General features: G+C 50.6%; 1 protein-coding gene across 1 annotated transcript in view; it reads right to left on the reverse strand.

The window, feature by feature from the left end:
* Positions 1-2,474: 2,474 nt before the first annotated feature.
* Positions 2,475-19,569, reverse strand: part of LOC134401213 (protein lifeguard 1-like) — a 30,640-nt gene continuing 13,545 nt past the window's right edge. The window contains exons 2-7 of the mRNA XM_063129964.1: positions 8,935-9,355; positions 8,136-8,248; positions 7,316-7,516; positions 6,971-7,099; positions 3,322-3,465; positions 2,475-2,833 (exon numbers count right to left, since the gene is read on the reverse strand). Coding sequence (XP_062986034.1) covers positions 2,684-2,833; positions 3,322-3,465; positions 6,971-7,099; positions 7,316-7,516; positions 8,136-8,248; positions 8,935-9,319 — 1,122 coding nt within the window. The 5' untranslated portion in view covers positions 9,320-9,355 and the 3' untranslated portion in view covers positions 2,475-2,683. The remainder of the gene's footprint in view (positions 2,834-3,321; positions 3,466-6,970; positions 7,100-7,315; positions 7,517-8,135; positions 8,249-8,934; positions 9,356-19,569) is intronic.

The raw sequence follows: 19,569 nt of genomic DNA on the forward strand, positions 1-19,569 counted from the left end.
AAGAGCCCGTATTAGAAGCGGAGCTTTTTAACTAGTTCATTAAAGAGGTGGAGACAGGAGTGAGCAGCGACGCGGCCATATTTGTGGAGGGCATGTTTGGGAGGAGCCTTCTCCAAAAACACCACACCAGGCGCCTCCACAAGGGTTTATGCTCCTCCATCCACTCCTGTAGCTGCCAGTGATAAGCCGTACAAGGAAGCGTCCAGGCAGGCTGTGTACAGATGCAACACCTTGGATCTAGGACAGGCTTCTTCAGTCAGAGAAACTGGGCTCATGTAGCAAACAGCAACTTGTAAATCAAAACGTCTCAGGGAAAGGGACAGCTGAGGTGCCACGAGCATCAGAGAACACTCAAAGTGCTCAAGCAGATGAGGTTTGGAGAAAGAGGCTGGCGAAGAGAACATGCTGGACCATGAGGAAGCAGCGCAGAGGTGGAGCCTGGAAGGAACTGCAGGGCTCGCTCAGTGGCTCCAACAGGAAGCAGCAGCAAAGGCTGCCCACTTGACGCATATAAAACTTGAACTGTCACTGACTCCTCCAAGGAATGCCGGGAATAGTCGCTTTGTTGTCACCAATGGCTGGCTCTCTGTCATTCTTTCTCTCTCTAGAGGAATCTTCTCCAGAGGAACAACTAGAACCTCCAGAAACCAGGGTGGGTGGGGCACACTAGATCAGTCGCTGGCACCAGACCAGGTGGAGCCTGATCCTTCAGGGCGGACGGCTCCAGGTCCTTCCCTGCCAAGGAGAAGGGACTTGGGCTCTGGAGTAGATGCTGAGCAACCCCGACCCACAAGCCGGCAGAGGCTCCTGTAAAGCTCACGAAGATGGTCTCCTCAGGAGAAAGCGAGTCCTCTTGAGCAGGGCTCTGGACAGCAGCTGAGTCTGGGTGGGGCTCAGCAGCCTTCGTGATGAAAAGCCTTCAGTCAAGCTTGCTAGTGGCTGGAAAGGTCTCACCAGTTTCTCCTGCCTTGTGCTTGAACCCCTGTGTGACTCCGCCGCTGGGCTGTGTATGTATTGGACTGCCTGGCTGTGTCTTGACCCATTGCCTGTTTGACCGCTCCTGCTTTGCCTGAATTCCCTTGAACAGAAGCCTGCCTGCTGGAACATTGGAATAACCCACATTCCTTGGCCTTGTGGCCAGCCCCGACACTGAGACTGCTACGGCCAACCCAGGACGCTCTTTCAGAGAAATACAGTCCGCAGGCACAGCCTCGAGATTTATTCACCTTTTGAACAGGGACACTCCACAAGAGGACGTCCCACGCATGCCGAGTTTGCTTTCACCAGGCCCTTAGGCAGCTCCCAAGGCCCTGCCCACATACCTACACATTTGCAGGTGGAGAGTGTGCATGCAGGCCAGCTGACAAAGTCGGGGGCCACCGAGCTCCTGCCTGGGAGGTTTAGTGACAAGCCAGACCCCACGATCCAAAACGTTACTCACACTCAGCCTGCAAGAAGGTTGTGAAGTCTGCAGGCATCTTTGCATCCCCCTTGCAACGTTCCTGCAGGGCTTTGCTGGCCGTGCTTTAACCCCCATCTCTGGAAAGAGCCCTTCCTCCACCCCCCAATTAGCTCCAGAGAAAGACAAAATGGAGGACAGGATATTCGGTACATTCTCACTTTTATTAGGATACCCTATTTGTACAGCTTAGTGCAGAGGCTGGCCCGGGGGGCACAGTGGTAGTGGCTGCTCAGCATGCAGTAGTGCAGGGCACCCCTAAAGCCAGCCACAGGGGGTGGGGGAGGAAAGGATGGGGTGCAGCGCCCCCGGAGGTCAGATCCAGGGACAGGAAGCTTCACATCTCAGTATAAAAGGCTTCAGCAGAGCAAAGTGCTGGAATCCCAGAGTAAGGGAGCCTCAGATGCCTCCCGAGGAACCCCTGGCCTGCTGCTTAGAGGACAGGGGCCGCCCTCCATCTTCCAGGCGGTGTTCATAAAATGCAGGCGGGGCTACGCACACAGCCTTCACAATGGCTGGAACACAAAGTCCAGGAAGGTAGAAGGCCAGAGCGGGTGGGGAGGGGAGGCAGAAGGAGAGGCAAAGGGGAGAGTGTGTGTAGGGGGTGTGGGGGGTGGAGCTCATTCCCATGGAATGGCAGGAGGGGTGCAGACTAGTGCCCCAGAACAATCTTGGCATCCATGTGCATGGGGGGAGGGGGGAGGAAGTAGCAAAGTGTGGCTGGTGTGACCGGGACAAGGACAGGACTCAACATTAAATTACGATTTGCAGATCAAAATACCACAGAGAAAGAGAGGAGAGACTCCAGCATGACATATTTACATCCCTTCCCCAATTCTGCACAGCCAAACCTACCCACCCCCCACCCCCACCCCAGGGAGATGCCAGGCAGAAAAGCTGTTTTCTTTCAAGAGTTCGGCACTCCCTCCCACACCCCTGGGGTGTGGCGTGCAGAAGAGTGCCTCCCCCCCGCCCCGCCCCTCAACCTTTCCTGTGGAGCGGCCCATCTGCCCATCCTGAACCCCTCTGGGTAGCCTTCCCTAGATAAACACGAGTCAGGGAGCATGAAAGCAGGAGGCCGCAATCCCAAGGAATGGGCAGGAACCTAGAAAACAAAAGAACCCTGGGGGTCTCATGAGCAAAACGAGGAGGATAACCATGATGACAAGAGGCAATCGGGGTCGTGTGGAAGGAACTCTATGCTGAAGGGGCCGGTGGGTTTGCCTAATCCTTGGCACGGCCAATGATAGCCAAGATGTAAAGGAAAATATTAATAATGTCTGTGTAGAGGTTGAGGGCTGCAAAGATGTACTCCTCCGGACTGATGGCGAGCTGCTTGTTCCCAAGGATCATCTGGGTGTCCACAGCCAGAAACTGCAAAGGAAAAGATGGGGTTTAGGGTGGTCATTACTTGGCTCCCGGAAGCCCTCCCTGAATGGCCTGGGGACGTCTTTGAGAGCAGGCGCCAAGAGGGGAGAGACCAGGTGAAGGACCACGCGTGGGAAAAGGAGGCGCTGGAACAGCTCAGGGGTTGGGCCCAGAGGTCCTCCTGGAGCGTGGGCCCATCCACCCCGCAAACCTCCCTCAGGGTCCAACACCTTGAACTGAAGGACAGGCAAGGGCTTCTCTTTCCCTGGGTGTCACTCAATCTCCAGCCGCCCACAACATCCCGCCCATCCTTGGCCGCTTGCACTCCTGTCCGAGCCCTGCCCCCTTAGCATCCTCAACACGCCAGTCAGGAAGCACAAGGGCCCTGCGAGGCCGTGTCGGGAAAACCAGAGGATTGGCGGGTGGTCAAGTGAGGTGGTGGCTCCAACTACAGCCCTGGTCTGCTGCAGCCGGAAGGTCACTGGGCTACTCACGCAGGTGAAAAGGAGGGCTCCAAGGGATGCATAGACGATCTCCAGGATGCGGTTCCGGATGAAGATACAGAGGATGGCAAAGATGAACAGGACCATCAGGCAGACAATCAGCACCCCCCGGCATGAGGTGAAGTCATACTTGGTCTGCGGAAGAAGAGGCCCACGACGGAGCTTAGGGAGCGCCTCAGAACCATCCCAGCCACCTCCTTTCCCTGCTGTGGCCCCAAACGCACACCCGCCCTACCCCACCGGCTGCTCAGCCTGCACATAGCACATTTGTTTTTCATGGGTTAAGCCTGCATCAAAAAGCAAGCGTGATGAATTTCCATCCGACATGGAAAGCCTGATAAAGAACATATTGGCTAGCTCACCTGGGATGGTTTGTTAACTCTTTCAAGAATGTCCCATTGTGACTGCCTGATGGAACTTAAGAGCAGCCATGCTGGATCAGAGCAAGGGCCCATCTAGTTCAGACAGTGGCCAACCAGCTGTCGACCAGGGACCCATAAGCAGGGCCCGGGGCAACAGCACCCTCCCACCCATGTTCCTCAGCAACTGGTGTACATAGGCTTACTGCCTTTAATACTGGAGGTAGCACATTGCCAACATGACTTATATAGGGTGACCGTATGAAAAGGAGGACTGGGCTCCTGTATCTTTAACAGTTGCATAGAAAAGGGAATTTCAGCAGGTGTCATTTGTATTTGTGGGGAACCTGGTGAAATTCCCTCTTCATCACCACAGTTAAAGCTGCAGGAGCTATACTAGAGTGACCAGATTCAAAAGAGGGCAGGGCACCTGCAACTTTAACTGTTGTGATGAAGAGGAAATTTCACCAGGTTCTCCATATATACAAATGACACCTGCTGAAATTCCCTTTTCTATTCAACTGTTAAAGGTACAGGAGCCCTGTCCTCCTTTTCATATGGGCACCCTAACTTATAGCCACTGCTAGCCTTCTCATTCAGGAATTTATCCAACACCCTTTTAAAGTCATCCAAATTGGTTGCCAATGTTGTGTTTCTCATTCCCTCCGGCATTCACACATGCTAGCAAACTGACATGGGATACCCAATTAGTGAGACTTCTTTTATTTGAGGAAATCCCATGGTAAAAAGTTTAATGGTTACACACTTCAAAAATACTTAAAAGCTGATTGTTGGTCACAAAGCTTTAGGCTCCAAGATAATGTACAGTCAAAATGCTACTCACTACAATAACAACTTGGTTTCCCAGTTTGTTTATTTATTTAAAACATTTGTATCCTGCCCTATATCTCGCCTGCCCAAGGACCTCCACTTCCCTTACTCGGCTTCGTCCTTTTTCTTCTGCTGCCCCTTACGCCTGGAACGCTCTTCCAGAACACTTGAGAACTACAAACTCAATCACTGCTTTTAAAACTCAGCTAAAAACTTTTCTTTTCCCTATAGCCTTCAAATATTGAGTTTGTTCTGACTCTATACTGTTAGCTTCACCCTACCCGGTGCCTGTTTACACTTCCCTGTGCCTGTTTGCATTCTCTTTCCCTCCTTATTGTTTACTACAACTTATTAGATTGTAAGCCTATGCGGCAGGGTCTTGCTATTTACTGTGTTATCTGTACAGCACCATGTACATTGATGGTGCTATATAAATAATAATAATAATAATAATAATAATAATAATAATAATAATAATATATCATTAAGATCTCAGGGCTGCGTACAGATAAAAACATACAGTATAAAACAATAAACTGTTGCTCAACAGTTCCAAAACGGGTTCCAAACCCAGCCAAGGGAGGGGAGTGATTCCTGGCTACTAGCCCTGACGGTTATATGCTACCTGTCCTGCTTTGTTGGTCCCTGGTCGACAGCTGACTGGCCACTGTGTGAACAGAGTGCTGGCCTAGATGGACCCTTGGTCTGATCCAGCCTCAGGGCTCTTCTGATGTTCTTATGTTCCATCAGGCAATCACAATGGGACATTCGTGAAAAGCTTAACAAACCATCTCAGGGGAGCTAGCCAATATTTGGGTCACACATTGGTAACTCAGGGAACATGGCCACATCCTAAACAAGATCACAGGGTAGGTAAAAATCTCAAGCACAAGAAGTCCTGTGCTGCTGATTTAGTACCAGGAACTCCCCGTGACCCAAGTCTGCAGAGAAAAAGTCCAACAATAAAAATCAACCCCAGTCTACCACAGAAGAAAAGTTGGACGGTCGTAATCAACCCCAGCCTGCCGCTACGCTGAGTTGAGCAGAAACAAAATACACACAATCCACAGCAAATGCGAGTTCAAGTCTATGAAAAGTATCACAGTACTTTTCATGGCATAGTCCTTAGAAATCCAAAGTCCAAATAGGAGAGAGTCCATGGGCAGAGTGCCTTCAAAGTCCCAAATGGCGATGGATCCAAAGAGGGAGGGGTTTGGGGCCATGAGTCAAAAGATGATCCTTGCAAAGGCTCTTCACCTTTGCTCCAGCTTTTAAAGGGAGGCATGGGCCTTTCAACCCACTTAACAGACAGGGGCAATGGCCTGCAACACATGCCCGTGTCCAAACAGGGTGGCACTGCTCACCCCACCAAGATGACGCTATAATCTGAGTGATTCCTTCAACGGCCCCCAGCTTTCTAACATTCTCAAGTACCCAGGGAAGCCATGTAGCTTCAAGGATGAGACAGGGAGCGAGAACATTGACAGAGCTAAGTTTGCACAGATTCTGATATTCTAAACTAGTTCTAATCAAATCTACTTACAACTTGCAAGGCCTCCACAATGGCCTTGCTGAAACCTATACCTGACAGCCATCTTGTGGTAGTGAATTCCATTCCATAATTTAACTCTGTGCTCTGTGAAGAAGTACTTCCTACTTCAACATAGGCGCAGGCAAACCTCTCTAGGGATCCCATTCTTCCTGATAGCCACCTGCCTCACTTCCTTTGACAGAGGCTCACAAAGGACCCCTGAGAATGCCCGTAGGGTCCAGGCAGGTACATACGGGAGGAGGCATTCCTTCAGATAGCCTGGCCCAGCCATTTAGGGCTTTGAATGTTAATACCAGCACTTTGAATCGGACCTGGACCTGGACCGGCAGCCCCTGAAGCTAAGAAAGGACTGGCGTGATGTGCTCTCGTTCGCCAGTCCCTGTTAACAAATGTGCTGCCCTGTTTTGTACCAGCTGAAGTTTCTGGACCATTTTCAAAGGCAGCCCCACGTATAACACATTACAGTAATCCAGAGAAGAGGTTATCACAGCATGGATCACTGTAGCTAGGCTATCTCTGTCCAGATAAGGGCACAGTTGGTATATCAGCCTAAGCTGATAAAGGGTATTACTAATCCTAATAAAGAAGGAACCCTGTGCAGCAGCACGCTCTGATCCCAAAGCCCCTTCAGGCTGCGCTTCTGGCCTGTCAGGAGCAGCGACAGCCCCATGGCCCCCACCGCAGGGCAAGAGCTGCCACCTGCCATGGACTGGCAGGTACAGGGAATGGATGGCCTTGCCCAAGTCACACTGCTGGGTGATCCAAGAGCAGCTGCGCGCTCACGCAGTGGGATCAGCGAACCGGCGTGTACTTAATGGACACCGGAAAGCAACGGACCAAGTTGCCCAACACTTCTCAAGACAAGTGGAAGAGGGAGAGGCCACACACAGCCACCCACCTGCAGGGAGAAGAGGACGACAGTGAAGCACACAACGGCAGTGATGCCCACGGCCATAATGACGGCGTCTGTGTCATAGAAGCTGGCAATCATGCCCACCATGTAGGAGAGGCTCAGGGTCAGGATGGACTGTGGAGGAAAGAGAGCTGCAATTAACAGGAGGAACTTCAGGTTGCGCCCTCCTCCCTGCCAGGCCTTCAAAGGGCCCCACAGGGCACCCACCTTAACCATCCGTCATGCCTCTCCTGGCCAAGCTGTGCCAGGCCAAGCCCAACTTGATGCCCTCCAGACCTGCATTGCCACTGCCCGCTCTCCCCCCCCCCCATGTCAGGACCTGGCTCCTACCAGGGCGATGAGGTTCCAGGGGTGCTTCCGCCGGAATTCCCCGCAGCAGCTGAGCACGATGAGAGAGATGAAGAAGACGGCATACGAGACGTAGTAGGTCCAGACATTTTTCCGCACAAATCCCTTCACACCCTTCACGAAGGTGAAGATGGCCACAAAGGCAAAAGTCACCGAGAGCTGGATGGTCAGCACCAGGAACACCTGCAGGAACAAGTACAGTGGTTTCGCTGGGGTCACCGAGAGCACGAGCCATGCATGCAAGGCCCAGAAGGGAAGGAGGCTTCGGCAGCAGACACTACCCAAGCGGGGCCCAAACCAGGATCTGGAATGCCCCCAGGCTGCAAACGCAAGACACGTCCCTTCGCAGCAGGAGGAGTTCCCTGTGCTGCTTCTGCTGTTTTCATGGCCCTTTTGTGGGCCGGTTGGCCACTGTGGGGAGATGGGATGATGCTGGACTGGAGGCACCTTTGGCCTGATCCAGCTCCAGGTCTTCTGATGCTGAAGAGGTTCTATGCATGCACACCACCAGCTCCCCTCCTCAGCAGCTTCTCACGGTCTCAGGCTGCGGGCAAAGTCTCTCTCAGCCATGGCGCTGCGAAGCGTTGACCCTGGAGACGTCAGCGGCTGAATCTGGGAGACTCCGCATGCCCAGCAAGGCCTCTCTTCCCCCCTCCGGTGCCACAGGCAGAGGGCACGGCTTCACCTCAGCATGGGGGGAGGTGTGATTTGGACTCGCAACCCCATGGTCACAAGTACTATTAGCCAATGACTGCCCCCACTCCCCAATCACCTCTCCTTGGAGACACTCTGCCCTACTCACCTTGCGAATGAAGGCCTGTCGGATCTTCTTGTCGTCCCAGTTCGTGGGGGAGAAGTCCGGGTTGTCGTAGTAGGAGGGGGGCCCGTCCTCATGGTAATTGCTGTGCAGTGGCGCTGAAGACAAGCAGGAGCGGCACACACGGTCAGAGCAAAGCTCTCTCCCACCCCTTGCCCAGCACAGAGGCGAGGAGAGGCCAACGCTGTGGAGAGCCTCCTGCCTCCCCGGCCTGGCCCACAGTGGTGGCCATGGTATGGGGGGGTTCCCCAGTTCTAGAGGCTGTGGTGCCTGGTCACCTTGTCACACCGGCAGGGCACCTGGCTCCAACCTGGGGTTGGAACGCAGTGAGAGAAGAGAGGAAACAGAGAAGGGGGCCAGGGTAACATTTCATGGGCCGGCTGTTCACGTGACACGCCTTGGGGGCAGGGCTAGAAGATGGAGAGCACGACCTGGAGCAAAGCTCAGCCCTCCATAAAGGAACCCCAGGGCCTCACAGGAGCAGCAGCAGCAGCCCTACTGCCACCCTAGATGGCTCTGCAGAGGAAATGGACCCATTATTATTATTATTATTATTATTTATTTATTTATATAGCACCATCAATGTACATGGTGCTGTACAGAGTAAAACAGTAAATAGCAAGACCCTGCCGCATAGGCTTACATTCTAATAAAACTATAATAAAACAATAAGGAGGGGAAGAGAATGCAAACAGGCACAGGGTAGGGTAAACAGGCACAGGGTAGGGTAAAACTAACAGTATAAAGTCCGCACGACCCAGCCCACAGCAGGTAAGCTACTTACAGCCTTGATCCACAGGGACTCCAGGATGTGGCTGAGCATAGGGGTCCTGTGGGTGTGGTCCTTGTGGATATGGTGCCGGAGGATAGGGTCCTTGAGGATAGGGTCCTTGAGGATAGGGTCCTTGCGGATAGGGTCCTTGTGGATAGGATCCTTGCGGATAGGGTCCCTGCGGGTAGGGTCCCTGCGGATAGGGCGCTGAAGCTGGATACGGGCCCTGGGGATAGGGCCCCTGAGGATAGCCAGGCTGGCCGTAGACCGCGGGCTGGAACTGAAGCTGTGGGCCGGGAGCTGTTGGGTACGCAGGCTGGGCGTAGCCAGGTGGGGCGGGAGGTTGCTGGCCTGGGAATGGATCGCCTGACACCAGGAAGCTCTTCTCATGCTGCATGGCTGTGGGGCTCACACGTCTGCCACCACCTCAGAGCTGTGGAAAGACCACGAGAGGGGAGGAGGTTAGAAGCTGCCTCATGACTATGGTAGAAACACGCCTTCCCCAGCAGCTGGCCTGGCCCACGGGTGCAAGGAGTGCCTTCCTGAGGCTCAGGATACGGATGCGGCTGTGGTGTTCCTGCCTGTTCCCTCTGGCATTTACACGTGCTGGCAAGCTGACACGAGACACTCACATCAGTGAGACTTCTTGTATGGAGGAAATCACACAAGCTTAATGGTTACATTCTCTAAACAACACCACTTAAAACTGAGTGATGGCTAGAAAGCTTTAGGCTCCTTTTCTGATATGATCCTTAAGGCTCGGGGTGTGTGTGTGTGTGTGTGTGTGTGTGTGTGTGTGTGTGTGTGTGTGTAGAATTAGCCACCATCTGATTTGAGCTGCTCCAGACGCCGCATACGCTGGCACCTCAAGGGACGTGGACACAGCCTAAAACAAAATCCCAGGGAGGGGTATGCTCTGAGCCACCAGAGCCAGGCAGAGAAGACAACCATCCCTCAGGTATGCTTTGAGGTGGATGCCTGCATTGAGCAGGGGGTTGGACTCGATGGCCTTCTAGGCCCCTTCCAACTCTGCTATTCTATGATTCTACGATAGGTCACGCACCAGTCAATCTCAGCTGACTCTGGTAAGCAACTCTCTCGCCACCTGGTTCCAGGCCACACACACACAATCCACAGCAAATGCAAGTCCAAGTCTATGAAAAGCCTCACAGTACTTTCCATGGCACAGTTCTTAGATATCCAAAGTCTATATAGCAAAGCGTCTATGTGCAGAGTGCTTTCAAAGTCCCAAGCGGAGATAGAATCCAAGGAGGGATTTCAGGCTTTGCGTCTGAAATGAAAGAGATGAAACCTAGCAAAGCTTTTTCAGCTTTGCACCAGCATTTAAGGACTATTCAAAGCCACTTGACAGACAGGTTCTCTGACCTGTAAACCAACAGAGCGGGATGGCACAACCCACTATGATGACGCTACAATCTGAGTAATAGCTTCCAAGAGTGCCCCGCTCCTTTCCAAACACTCCCAAATTCCCAGAGAACCAGCAGCTTCAAGGACGCAACAGGGAGCAAGCAGAGAACTTCTTACAGAGAACTTCTTACAGAGATAAGCTTGCAGAGACATCTAGCATTCTCAAACTATTTCCTAATAAATCTACCTACTAGGTAGAAGGCCGGCCTTGTACCTATACCTGACAGCGGTGTCACCAAAGGGAATTGTGCCTGCACTATCTGGGGTTGCCTCACTAAAGGATAGGATTCCTCACATGCTTGCTTACTCAGTCGCTTGGGTCCACCGGAACCAAGGCCGGGTTCTGCTTTGCATCACGCCCCACCAATTCCAGTTCTTTGCCATCTCACATCCTGCAAACCAAATTATAAATGCTCCCTTACATACATTCTTACAAGTTATTCTGCTTGAGAGAATACTTTGACAGGATTTCTTTGCAAGGACTGGGATGCAGGACAAGCAGAGTAGGTGGCTGGTATCTTGCATCTTGAGGAATAGAAGCCATGAGTGAAGGACAAAGATCTGAGAAGGCCCAGAAGGCTCAACCCTCTAACGGCAACACCCCACTACCAACTTTGATGTTTTACCAGGCACCATCTTTTCTCGCTCATGGAGTCTTTTCTAGACGGGCTTGACGAGCTTTGCCAGGCTATGCTGTCTTTTACTGATTCAGGAGTTTTCTGACAATTGAGCATGTTTTAAGTATGACTGCTTTCTGGAGGTTGGTGTAGGTGTACTTTGGTAGGCCCAGTTTCTGTAAGTTTTCTGTATAGTTTTTTTGATGTGATGCTGGTGACTGATGTGACTAATGGGATAATTGTGACCTTTTCCTGTTGCCATAGTTCTTTGACTTCCATGGCCTGTGGTGTATATTTTTCCCTTTTCCATATTTTTGTTGTTAGGGTTTGCTGTGTCAATGAGGTATGTGTGTTCTTCTTTTTGGTCCATAACATCATCATCATCATTATTGTGCTTGGGCATGGTAATTGACTGGATAGGGCCAATAAGCTAAGACTCAATCAGACAAAATGGAGATACTGTTAGTAGGTGGTTCATCTGCCCGGCTATTTTTTATTTATTTATTTATTGCATTTTTATACTGCCCAACAGCTGAAGTGATGTTCAACCTGTTCTGGAGGGGGCTGCACTCCCCCTAAAGGTTCAGGCTCATAGTCTGGAGATGCTTCTGGACTTAGAACTGTCACTCGGGGCACAGCGCACCTTTTATCAACTTAGGAATTTATGGATGACACCCAGCTCTACCTCTCCTTTTCATCTACTATGTACAAATGAGGCCATGGGGGGGTGGGGATTGCTTGAGGACCAGTCCAGAAAAGACGGAGGTGCTGTTGGCGGGTGGCTCGATCGGTGGCTCAACCTCTGGCTAAGTGGTGTTCAAGCTTTTCTGGAGGGGGCTACAACGCCCCTAAAGGATCAGGTTTGTAGCTTGGGGATAGATGCCCTTGGATCCAGCATTGTCACTGGTGGCCTTGGAGGCACAAAGCACCTCTTATCAGTTTAAGCTGATATACCAACTATGACCCTATCTGGACAGAGATGGCCAAGCTCCTGTTACCCATGCTCTGATAACCTCTCACCTGGATTACTGCAATGCATTTACACAGGGGACTACCTCTAAAAACAGTCCAGAAACTTCAGCTAGTCCAAAACAGGGCAGCGATATTGCTAACAGGGACTGGCCAGTGTGATCATATTATGCCAGTACTTTTCATACAATCATAGAATAGTAGAGTTGGAAGGGGCCTATAAGGCCATCGGGTCCAACCCCCTGCTCAATGCTGTACTTGCTGCCAGTCCCCATTCAAACTATGGTATTAAAATTCAAAGCCCTAAATGGCTTCAGGTTATCTGAAGGAACATTTCCTCCCATATGTCCCTTCTAGATTCTAAGATTATTTCCAGGGATCCTTTTCTGGGAGCTCCTGCCAAAGGAAATGAGGCAGGTGGCTACCAGGAAGAGGGCCTTTCCTGCTGTGGCACCCGGACAGTGGAACGAGCTCCCTAGTGATGTTTGCCTGGTGCTTACATTGTATTGCGTCCAGTTCTGGGCTCCACAATTCAAGAAGGACGCAGACAAGCTGGAGAGTGTTCAGAGGAGGGCAACCAGGATGATCAGGGGTCTGGAAACAAAGCCCTATGAAGAGAGACTGAAAGAACTGGGCATGTTTAGCCTGAGAAGAGAAGATGGAGGGGAGACATGACAGCCCTCTTCAAATACTTGAAAGGTTGTCACACAGAAGAGGGCCAGGATCTCTTCTCGATCCTCCCAGAGTGCAGGACACGGAATAACGGGCTCAAGTTAAAGGAAGCCAGATTCCAGTTGGACATGAGGAAAAACTTCCTGACTGTTAGAGCAGTACGACAATGGAATCAGTTACCTAGGGAGGTTGTGGGCTCTCCCACAAGGTTGTGAGCTCTCTTCAAGAGGCAGCTGGACAACCACCTGTCAGGGATGCTTTAGGGTGGATTCCTGCATTGAGCAGGGGGTTGGACTCAATGGCCTTGTAGGCCCCTTCCAACTCTGCTATTCTATGATTCTATGATAAGCCTCCAAACTCAGAGGCTTACAGACATTGAGTGCAGAGCCTTCACATGTCTCCTGCTATGCTTTTTTTGCTAGAAGGGCTTTTTTGCCCATCTAGCTGGGGCGCTGTGGAGGGTGAGCAAAGGAGGCTGGAGAGTCCTGGGAATACTTCATAAGCTGGCCTCTTTGGTCCCTTCCCTCCCTGCCCATGCAAATGCTCCCATTACCTCTGCTGGAATTTTCTCTGCACCAGCTGTGAGGGAGAGGGGGAATGAGTGCAGATTCCTGTCTCCAAGGTTGGAGCGCTGTTTCGAACCTCATATCCAAAATATCTTATGGCTCCCCAGGTTCAGATTAGGGATCGCTCCCTTATTAATTTTCAATTTATCAATATGGTTGAGAATTTCATGATGCCACCTCTATTTGCCTCAGTTCCTCAGACAGACAACCTCCCTGAAAACAGATACGTGTCCTATATCTTCTGCAGTGAAGACAGATGAACAGAATTCATTCAGCTTCTCCACAATTTCCTTATCCTCCTTTAGTACTCCGTTAACTTCACTGTCATCTAACCATCCAACTGCCTACCTAGCTGGTTTCCTGCTTCTCATATATTTAAGGAATTCTTTATTGTTTGCCTTGATGTTGTTAGCAATGTGTTCCTCAGAATGTTTTTTTTTTTGCTGCTTTTTTGCTTGACTCTGCTTGCTAACCATGTTGGTGACCTGTTGAACTTGGATTTAGTGCTACCTTTCCTAACCTGTCAAATACATTTTCGCTGAACTTTTATTTTGAGCAACCTCCAAGGATTTTGAAGGGATTTGACTCCCCCTTTCAACTTCCTTGTTACCACTTCCCTCATTTTTGAGAAGTTTCCTCTTGAGGACCAAGATTGATTTCGGGAACCAGAAGGTTCGGCCATATAACACCTGCTCTGGTCCACTTGCACTGGCTGCCTGTATGTTTCCGAGCCCAATTCAAGGTGCTGGTTTTGACCTATAAAGCCTTACACGGCTTGGGACCACAATACCTGACAGAACGCCTCTCCCAACGTGAATATACCCGGTCACTACGTTCAACATCTAAGGTCCTCCTCTGGGTGCCTACTCTGAGAGAGGCTCAGAGTGTGGCAATGAGGGACAGGGCCTTTTCGGTGGTGGCCCCCAGACTGTGGAATGATCTCCCTGACGAGGCTCGCCTGGCGCCAACGCTTTTATCTTTCCGGCGCCAGGTTAAGACTTTCCTCTTTGCCCAGGCATCTGGCAGCACATCTTAATCACCCACATGTTTAGTATTTTTAATGGTTTTTAATGCTTTATGTGCGTATGTTCTGTGTTTTAGAATTTTAAATTTTGTGTACTCGTTTTTATCTTAATTTTATAATTTCTGTAAACCGCCCAGAGAGCCCTGGCTATGGGGGCGGTATACAAGTGTAATAAATAAATAAATAAATAAATTCTGTTGAGTACCAGTGCATAGCCATTCAGCTCTCAGGAAGGAGACATCCCAGAGTGAGTGAGCGAGTGAGTGAGTGAGGGGCTGCCAAATCTCAACAGCAAACAATGCTCTGTACTAGCCTTCCCCAACCTGGTGCCCTCCAGAGGTGTTGGACTGCAATTCCCGTTGTTCCAAGATAGACTGGGGATGATGGAAATTATAGTCCAACACCTCCGGAGGTGCACCAGGCTGGAGATTCCAGCTGGACACCAGGAAAAACTTCCTGACTGTTAGAGCAGTACGACAATGGAATCAGTTGCCTGGTGAGGTGGTGGGCTCTCCCACACTAGAGGCCTTCAAGAGGCAGCTGGACAACCATCTGTCAGGGATGTTTTAGGGTGGATTCCTGCGTTGAGCAGGGGGTTGGACTCGATGGCCTCGTAGGCCCCTTCCAACTCTGCTATTCTATGATTCTATGACTGGTCTGTATACACACACACACACACACACACACACGGAGTACTTCACATATGTCTGCTATCAGCTGGCCTCTCTCTGGGCTACCTTGCAGAGTAGCCTCCTCAAGCCCCTTGCCAGTGTCTTTATAGCCAAGCATATCTATTTTTACCTGGGCCGAGGGGGGCTTTTGGCTCAGAGCCCGTCCGCTCCGCAACTATGCCAAGGCTCTTCTACCATCCGCTCCTTGCCTAGGAGGCTCTCAGGGCTGGTGCAACAAAGCTCGCCTTCTGCCCAGTGGGCCAGGATGAAGGCCGGGCTCCGGAGGCTCCCTTCTCCGGCCCGTCCAGCCTGCCTGCCTGCCTGCCTGCCGAAGCTGCGCCCGGCTGGCTCCCCTGCTTCCAGGAAACCACAGGAGGCCAGCTTCTATTAGAGCCTCTGTTGCCATAGCGACCAACGTACCACCACGCTTTACTCTAGGCAGGCTTCTTGATGGCTACAGGCCAAAGTGCTCTTGCAGACCCCATGGAAATCCGGGACTCACCTGCCCCGCTCCCACAAAGAACACCGGAAGGGAAAACAGAGGAGAGTGCAACAATCACACCAAACAGAGCGTGTTAAAGTACTTAGCACGCAAAAGCTGGAGGAAACTCTTCCCACTCTTGGACTAGCATCATCTGATCGCGCTCGCTGGCTTCCAGTCCCTCGGCCAAACACAGTGGCACAGGAACGATGTAGCCCCTTCCAACTCTGCTATTCTATGATTCTATGAACAGCTGCCTCCCAAAAACAGCCTTGGGACACCCCGAAGCACACACTCCCGACACTAAGGGCCCTCGCAAGAGGCCCTGGACTCATGTCCAGCCCAAAGCTCTTTCCACGCAAGGAAGGCACTTACAGTCCTGGAGAACCCCCCAGCCGTTTGCGTCTGTCATTCAACTGCAAAGGAGAATCAGAATGTACCCCATATGCCAACGTACAGGACTCTTCCCCGCTGCCCCTTCAGAAGTGAGAAATAATTTATGACTGGGGAGAGGTCAGCATGATGCAGCTTTGGGCCATGCACAAAGTTATGGCACCTAGAAGAGGGCCACCTCCTGGCGCCTGGGATGGCTTTAAGCCTTTGGGGAGAGGGGCTTCTGCATTTCTGTGGAACAGAGAACTAGAAACCAACTTAGGTCTTGTCATTTCACGCCCTCCAGATATTTTGGACGTCAACTGAGAGGCAGTGTGGTGTAGTGGTTAGAGTGTTGGGACTGGGACACCACAGATACGGGTTCTAGTCCTCCTTCCGTAAATCTGGATTCTAGTCCTCACTCAGCCACTGGGTAACTTTGGGCCAGTCACTGACTCTCAGCCTAACCTATCTTATAGGGATGTGTGGAGATAAAGTGGAAAGAAGGAGGCCTGTGTAAGCTGCCTTGGATTCCTTGCAAGAAGAAAAAAGATGGGTTATAAATGTAATAATGAAATAAAAACTCCCTTCAGCCCCAGCCCACATGGCTAATGGTCAGGAATGCTGGGAGTCACGGTCCAAAACATCTGGAGGGCACCAGGTTGGAGAAGCCTCCTATAAGTGAAATGGCCTTGACCGTCCCTTCAATATTCTCATTTTCCTTTAGCACACAATCCACTCTTACTGGGACTGTTCACACAACATGCTAAGGGTTGTTTTGAACCGTGGGCTGTTTGTTGAACTATAGGTTAACGTGTTGTCTGACTGTGGCCATGGTGGTTTGTAAACCATGCAGTTTTATTTGTATGTTTTGTACAGCACCAAGCACATTGTTGGTGCTATATAGACGATGATGATGATGATGATGATGATGATGATGCCGTGTGGCTTGTTTTCCTGAGCAAGCCACCTTGAGAACTGATGGTTTGTTGTTGGGTTGTTCAGGGTGGTTAATCACCACCCTGGCAGGGTTCCAGCTTCTGGTATATTTGGAGAAACATTTAGCATTGTTTTTAACAACGTGCTTAATTTCTTTTTTTAAGCTTGCCTTATTGCCAACTTTTATTTGTTGTTCCAGTTTGTGCTTTTTCCCGTTCTCCTCGTTTGAGCAAGAAGCCTTTGTGCCTTTTACCGCTTCCTCAAGTCCACTTGCTGACTGTGCTGGTATTTTCTTGGGCTTGGTGGTACACAGTCTAGCTGAGCTTCTATCACTGCGGTTAGAAACAACCTCTAAGTGTGATGGGCAGATTTGATCCTCCCGACTCTCCCATTCAACTTCCTTTTAACCAATTTCCTAATTTTTTTTAAAGAAGTCTCCTCTTCTGAAATTAAATGTCTTGGGTGACAGCATTTCCTCTATATTCTGGTCCCATTCTGATTCAGGTGGAGCCTGTCCCTTCTGTATAGGTTCAAGGTGCCCCAAAATGTTCCCCAAAACAAAACAAATCTGAAATCCTCCACCTGACACCACCGTCTCAGCCACACATTGAGCCCAGCGCATGAAAAGGGAAGCATTTCTGAAAGGCTACCTAGCAGCTGAAGATCTGTCTTCCAGGACTGCATGGCGACATTTCCCACTGTCATTGATGCCTCAGAACAGCTGACTCCTCCCCAGCACTCCCTATCAGCCTACATGCCAACCTATGGGGGCTCAGGATTTCACCCCAGACAAACAAGTGTGGCCAACACGCCTATCAGACCTATATCTCATTACCACCCTTGGAGGTATTTCCTTGGTTTAAAAGAGCATCAGTGGTACCCTCACTTTGTCATGGGGCGGTGCCTGCTGCCTTGAAAGAGGCTGTAGCGCACCCTCTCCTGAAGAGGACCTCCCTGGACCCAGAGGAATGTGAGAACTACCACCCCATCACTAATATCCCCTTTGGGGGCAAAGTGCTTGAGCGTGTGGTGGCTGGGCAGCTTCAGACATTCTTGGAGGAAGCTGGTTATCTGGTCTCATTTCAGTCTGGTTTCAGGCCAGGGCACAGCATTGAAACAGCCTTGGCTGCTCTGACTTACTCCAGGTGAAAGACAGGGGAAGTGCTACCCTGTTGATCTTCCTGGATCTCTTGGCGGCTTTTGATACCATTGATCATGGTATCTTACTGGACCGGCTCTGCAAGATGGGAGAAGGAGGCATTGCGTTACAGTGGTTCTGCTCCTACTTGCAGGGCCGATTCCAGAGAGTGGCACTGGGGGTTCCTGTTCCACCCCATGGCTACTAAGCTGTGGGGTGCCACAGGGCTCTATTCTATCCCCCACGCTGTTCAACATCTATATGAAGCCGCTGGGAGAGGTCATTAGGGCTTTTGGGGTTGGGTGTCATCAATATGCTTTTCAACAAAGCCTTTGATGGCTAAATTCACCAAGGCTGCACTTGGTTTAAATTGTTTCTATTGCTTCTAAATTCTACACTTATCGTTTTTACACTGTTTATATGATTTTATCTGTATGCCACCCTTAGATCCCAGTGATATAGGGGCTGGTCACAAATGTTTTAATAATAACAATATTCCCCCCTCCACTTTTTTTCAAAGTCAAGCATACTGAGTACCCAGGTCAGTGGATAGATGCTGAGGTGGATTTTTCCTTCACTGGATTTGCCTCTCATCTGCTCCCCTGTCATCACAGTCTATCTTCTGGACCCTTTCCAACATCCTTCTTGAACCGGAGCACAACGTACCTTCCCAAAACGAGCTTGGCTGGTTGGCAACCCAGAGATCCCAATTCCAGATAGGGCATGGCACTCCTCGCCAAAAGAAGGCCTCCAAGCAGATCCTAGCAGACATGGCTTCTCATCTCTCAGAGAGGGGCTCCTTCTCCTTCTCAGTCAGACCAGCCCTGGACTACGCTTGTAAATCAACAGCTCACCACCCCCTGCCCTCTATTTTAAGCTGTCATTTTTTGCAATGCCCTTCAACTCTTTCTTGGTATCAGATAACAAGGTCTACAAGGTCAATCCTCCATTCTCTTCCCCACTCCACAAGGCAGCGGTCCCTTTGCATGGTAGGCCCCCTCCCCTTGCTGCCTCCCACCCCCCATGCCCAATTGTGCTGTAGTATCAATTTCCAAGACAGACAGTACTCCCAGGGGGGAATTACTGGGGCCTGCCCCGGTTGGAAGATACAGAAGGATGTTCTCTCTCTCATGCACACGCAAAGATAAACAGGGCCGCCAGAGCCTCCCAACCTCTTCACTATGCAGAATGGAAAGACAGGGGTAGCGCGTCAAGTTACTTATTTGTAAACTGCCCAGAGAGCTTCAGTTATGGGGCGGTATATAAATGCAATAAATAAATAAATTAACACAAATAGTTTAAGTTACTTCAGACTGGAGTGACCTGTTACAGGAAGCCCCTCAAACAATGGCTACTAGCCCTGATGGTTGTGTGCTATCTCCAGTACTCAAGGCAGTAAGTGGCTGGGGAACATGGGTGGGAGGGTGCTGTTGCACCATGTCCTGCTTGTTCATCCCTGGCTGGCCACTGTGTGAACAGAGTGCTGGACTAGATGGACCCTTGGTCTGATCCAGCCTCAGGGCCCTTCTGATGTTCTGATGTTCTTAAGATACAAAACACACAGTAGAAGATCCAAAGTTGCAGGTGGCTACTAGGAGGAGGGCTTTCTCCGCTGTGGCACCCCGGTTGTGGAATGAGCTCCCCAGAGAGGTCCACCTGGCGCCTACACTGTACTCCTTTTGTCGCCAGCTGAAGACCTTTTTATTCTTTCAGTATTTTAACACTTAATTTTAACTTAAATTTAAATTTTACTGTTCTAACTCTGTATTT

The sequence above is a fragment of the Elgaria multicarinata genome, chromosome 7, assembly GCF_023053635.1.
Source record: "Elgaria multicarinata webbii isolate HBS135686 ecotype San Diego chromosome 7, rElgMul1.1.pri, whole genome shotgun sequence".
Lineage (NCBI taxonomy): Eukaryota > Metazoa > Chordata > Lepidosauria > Squamata > Anguidae > Elgaria > Elgaria multicarinata.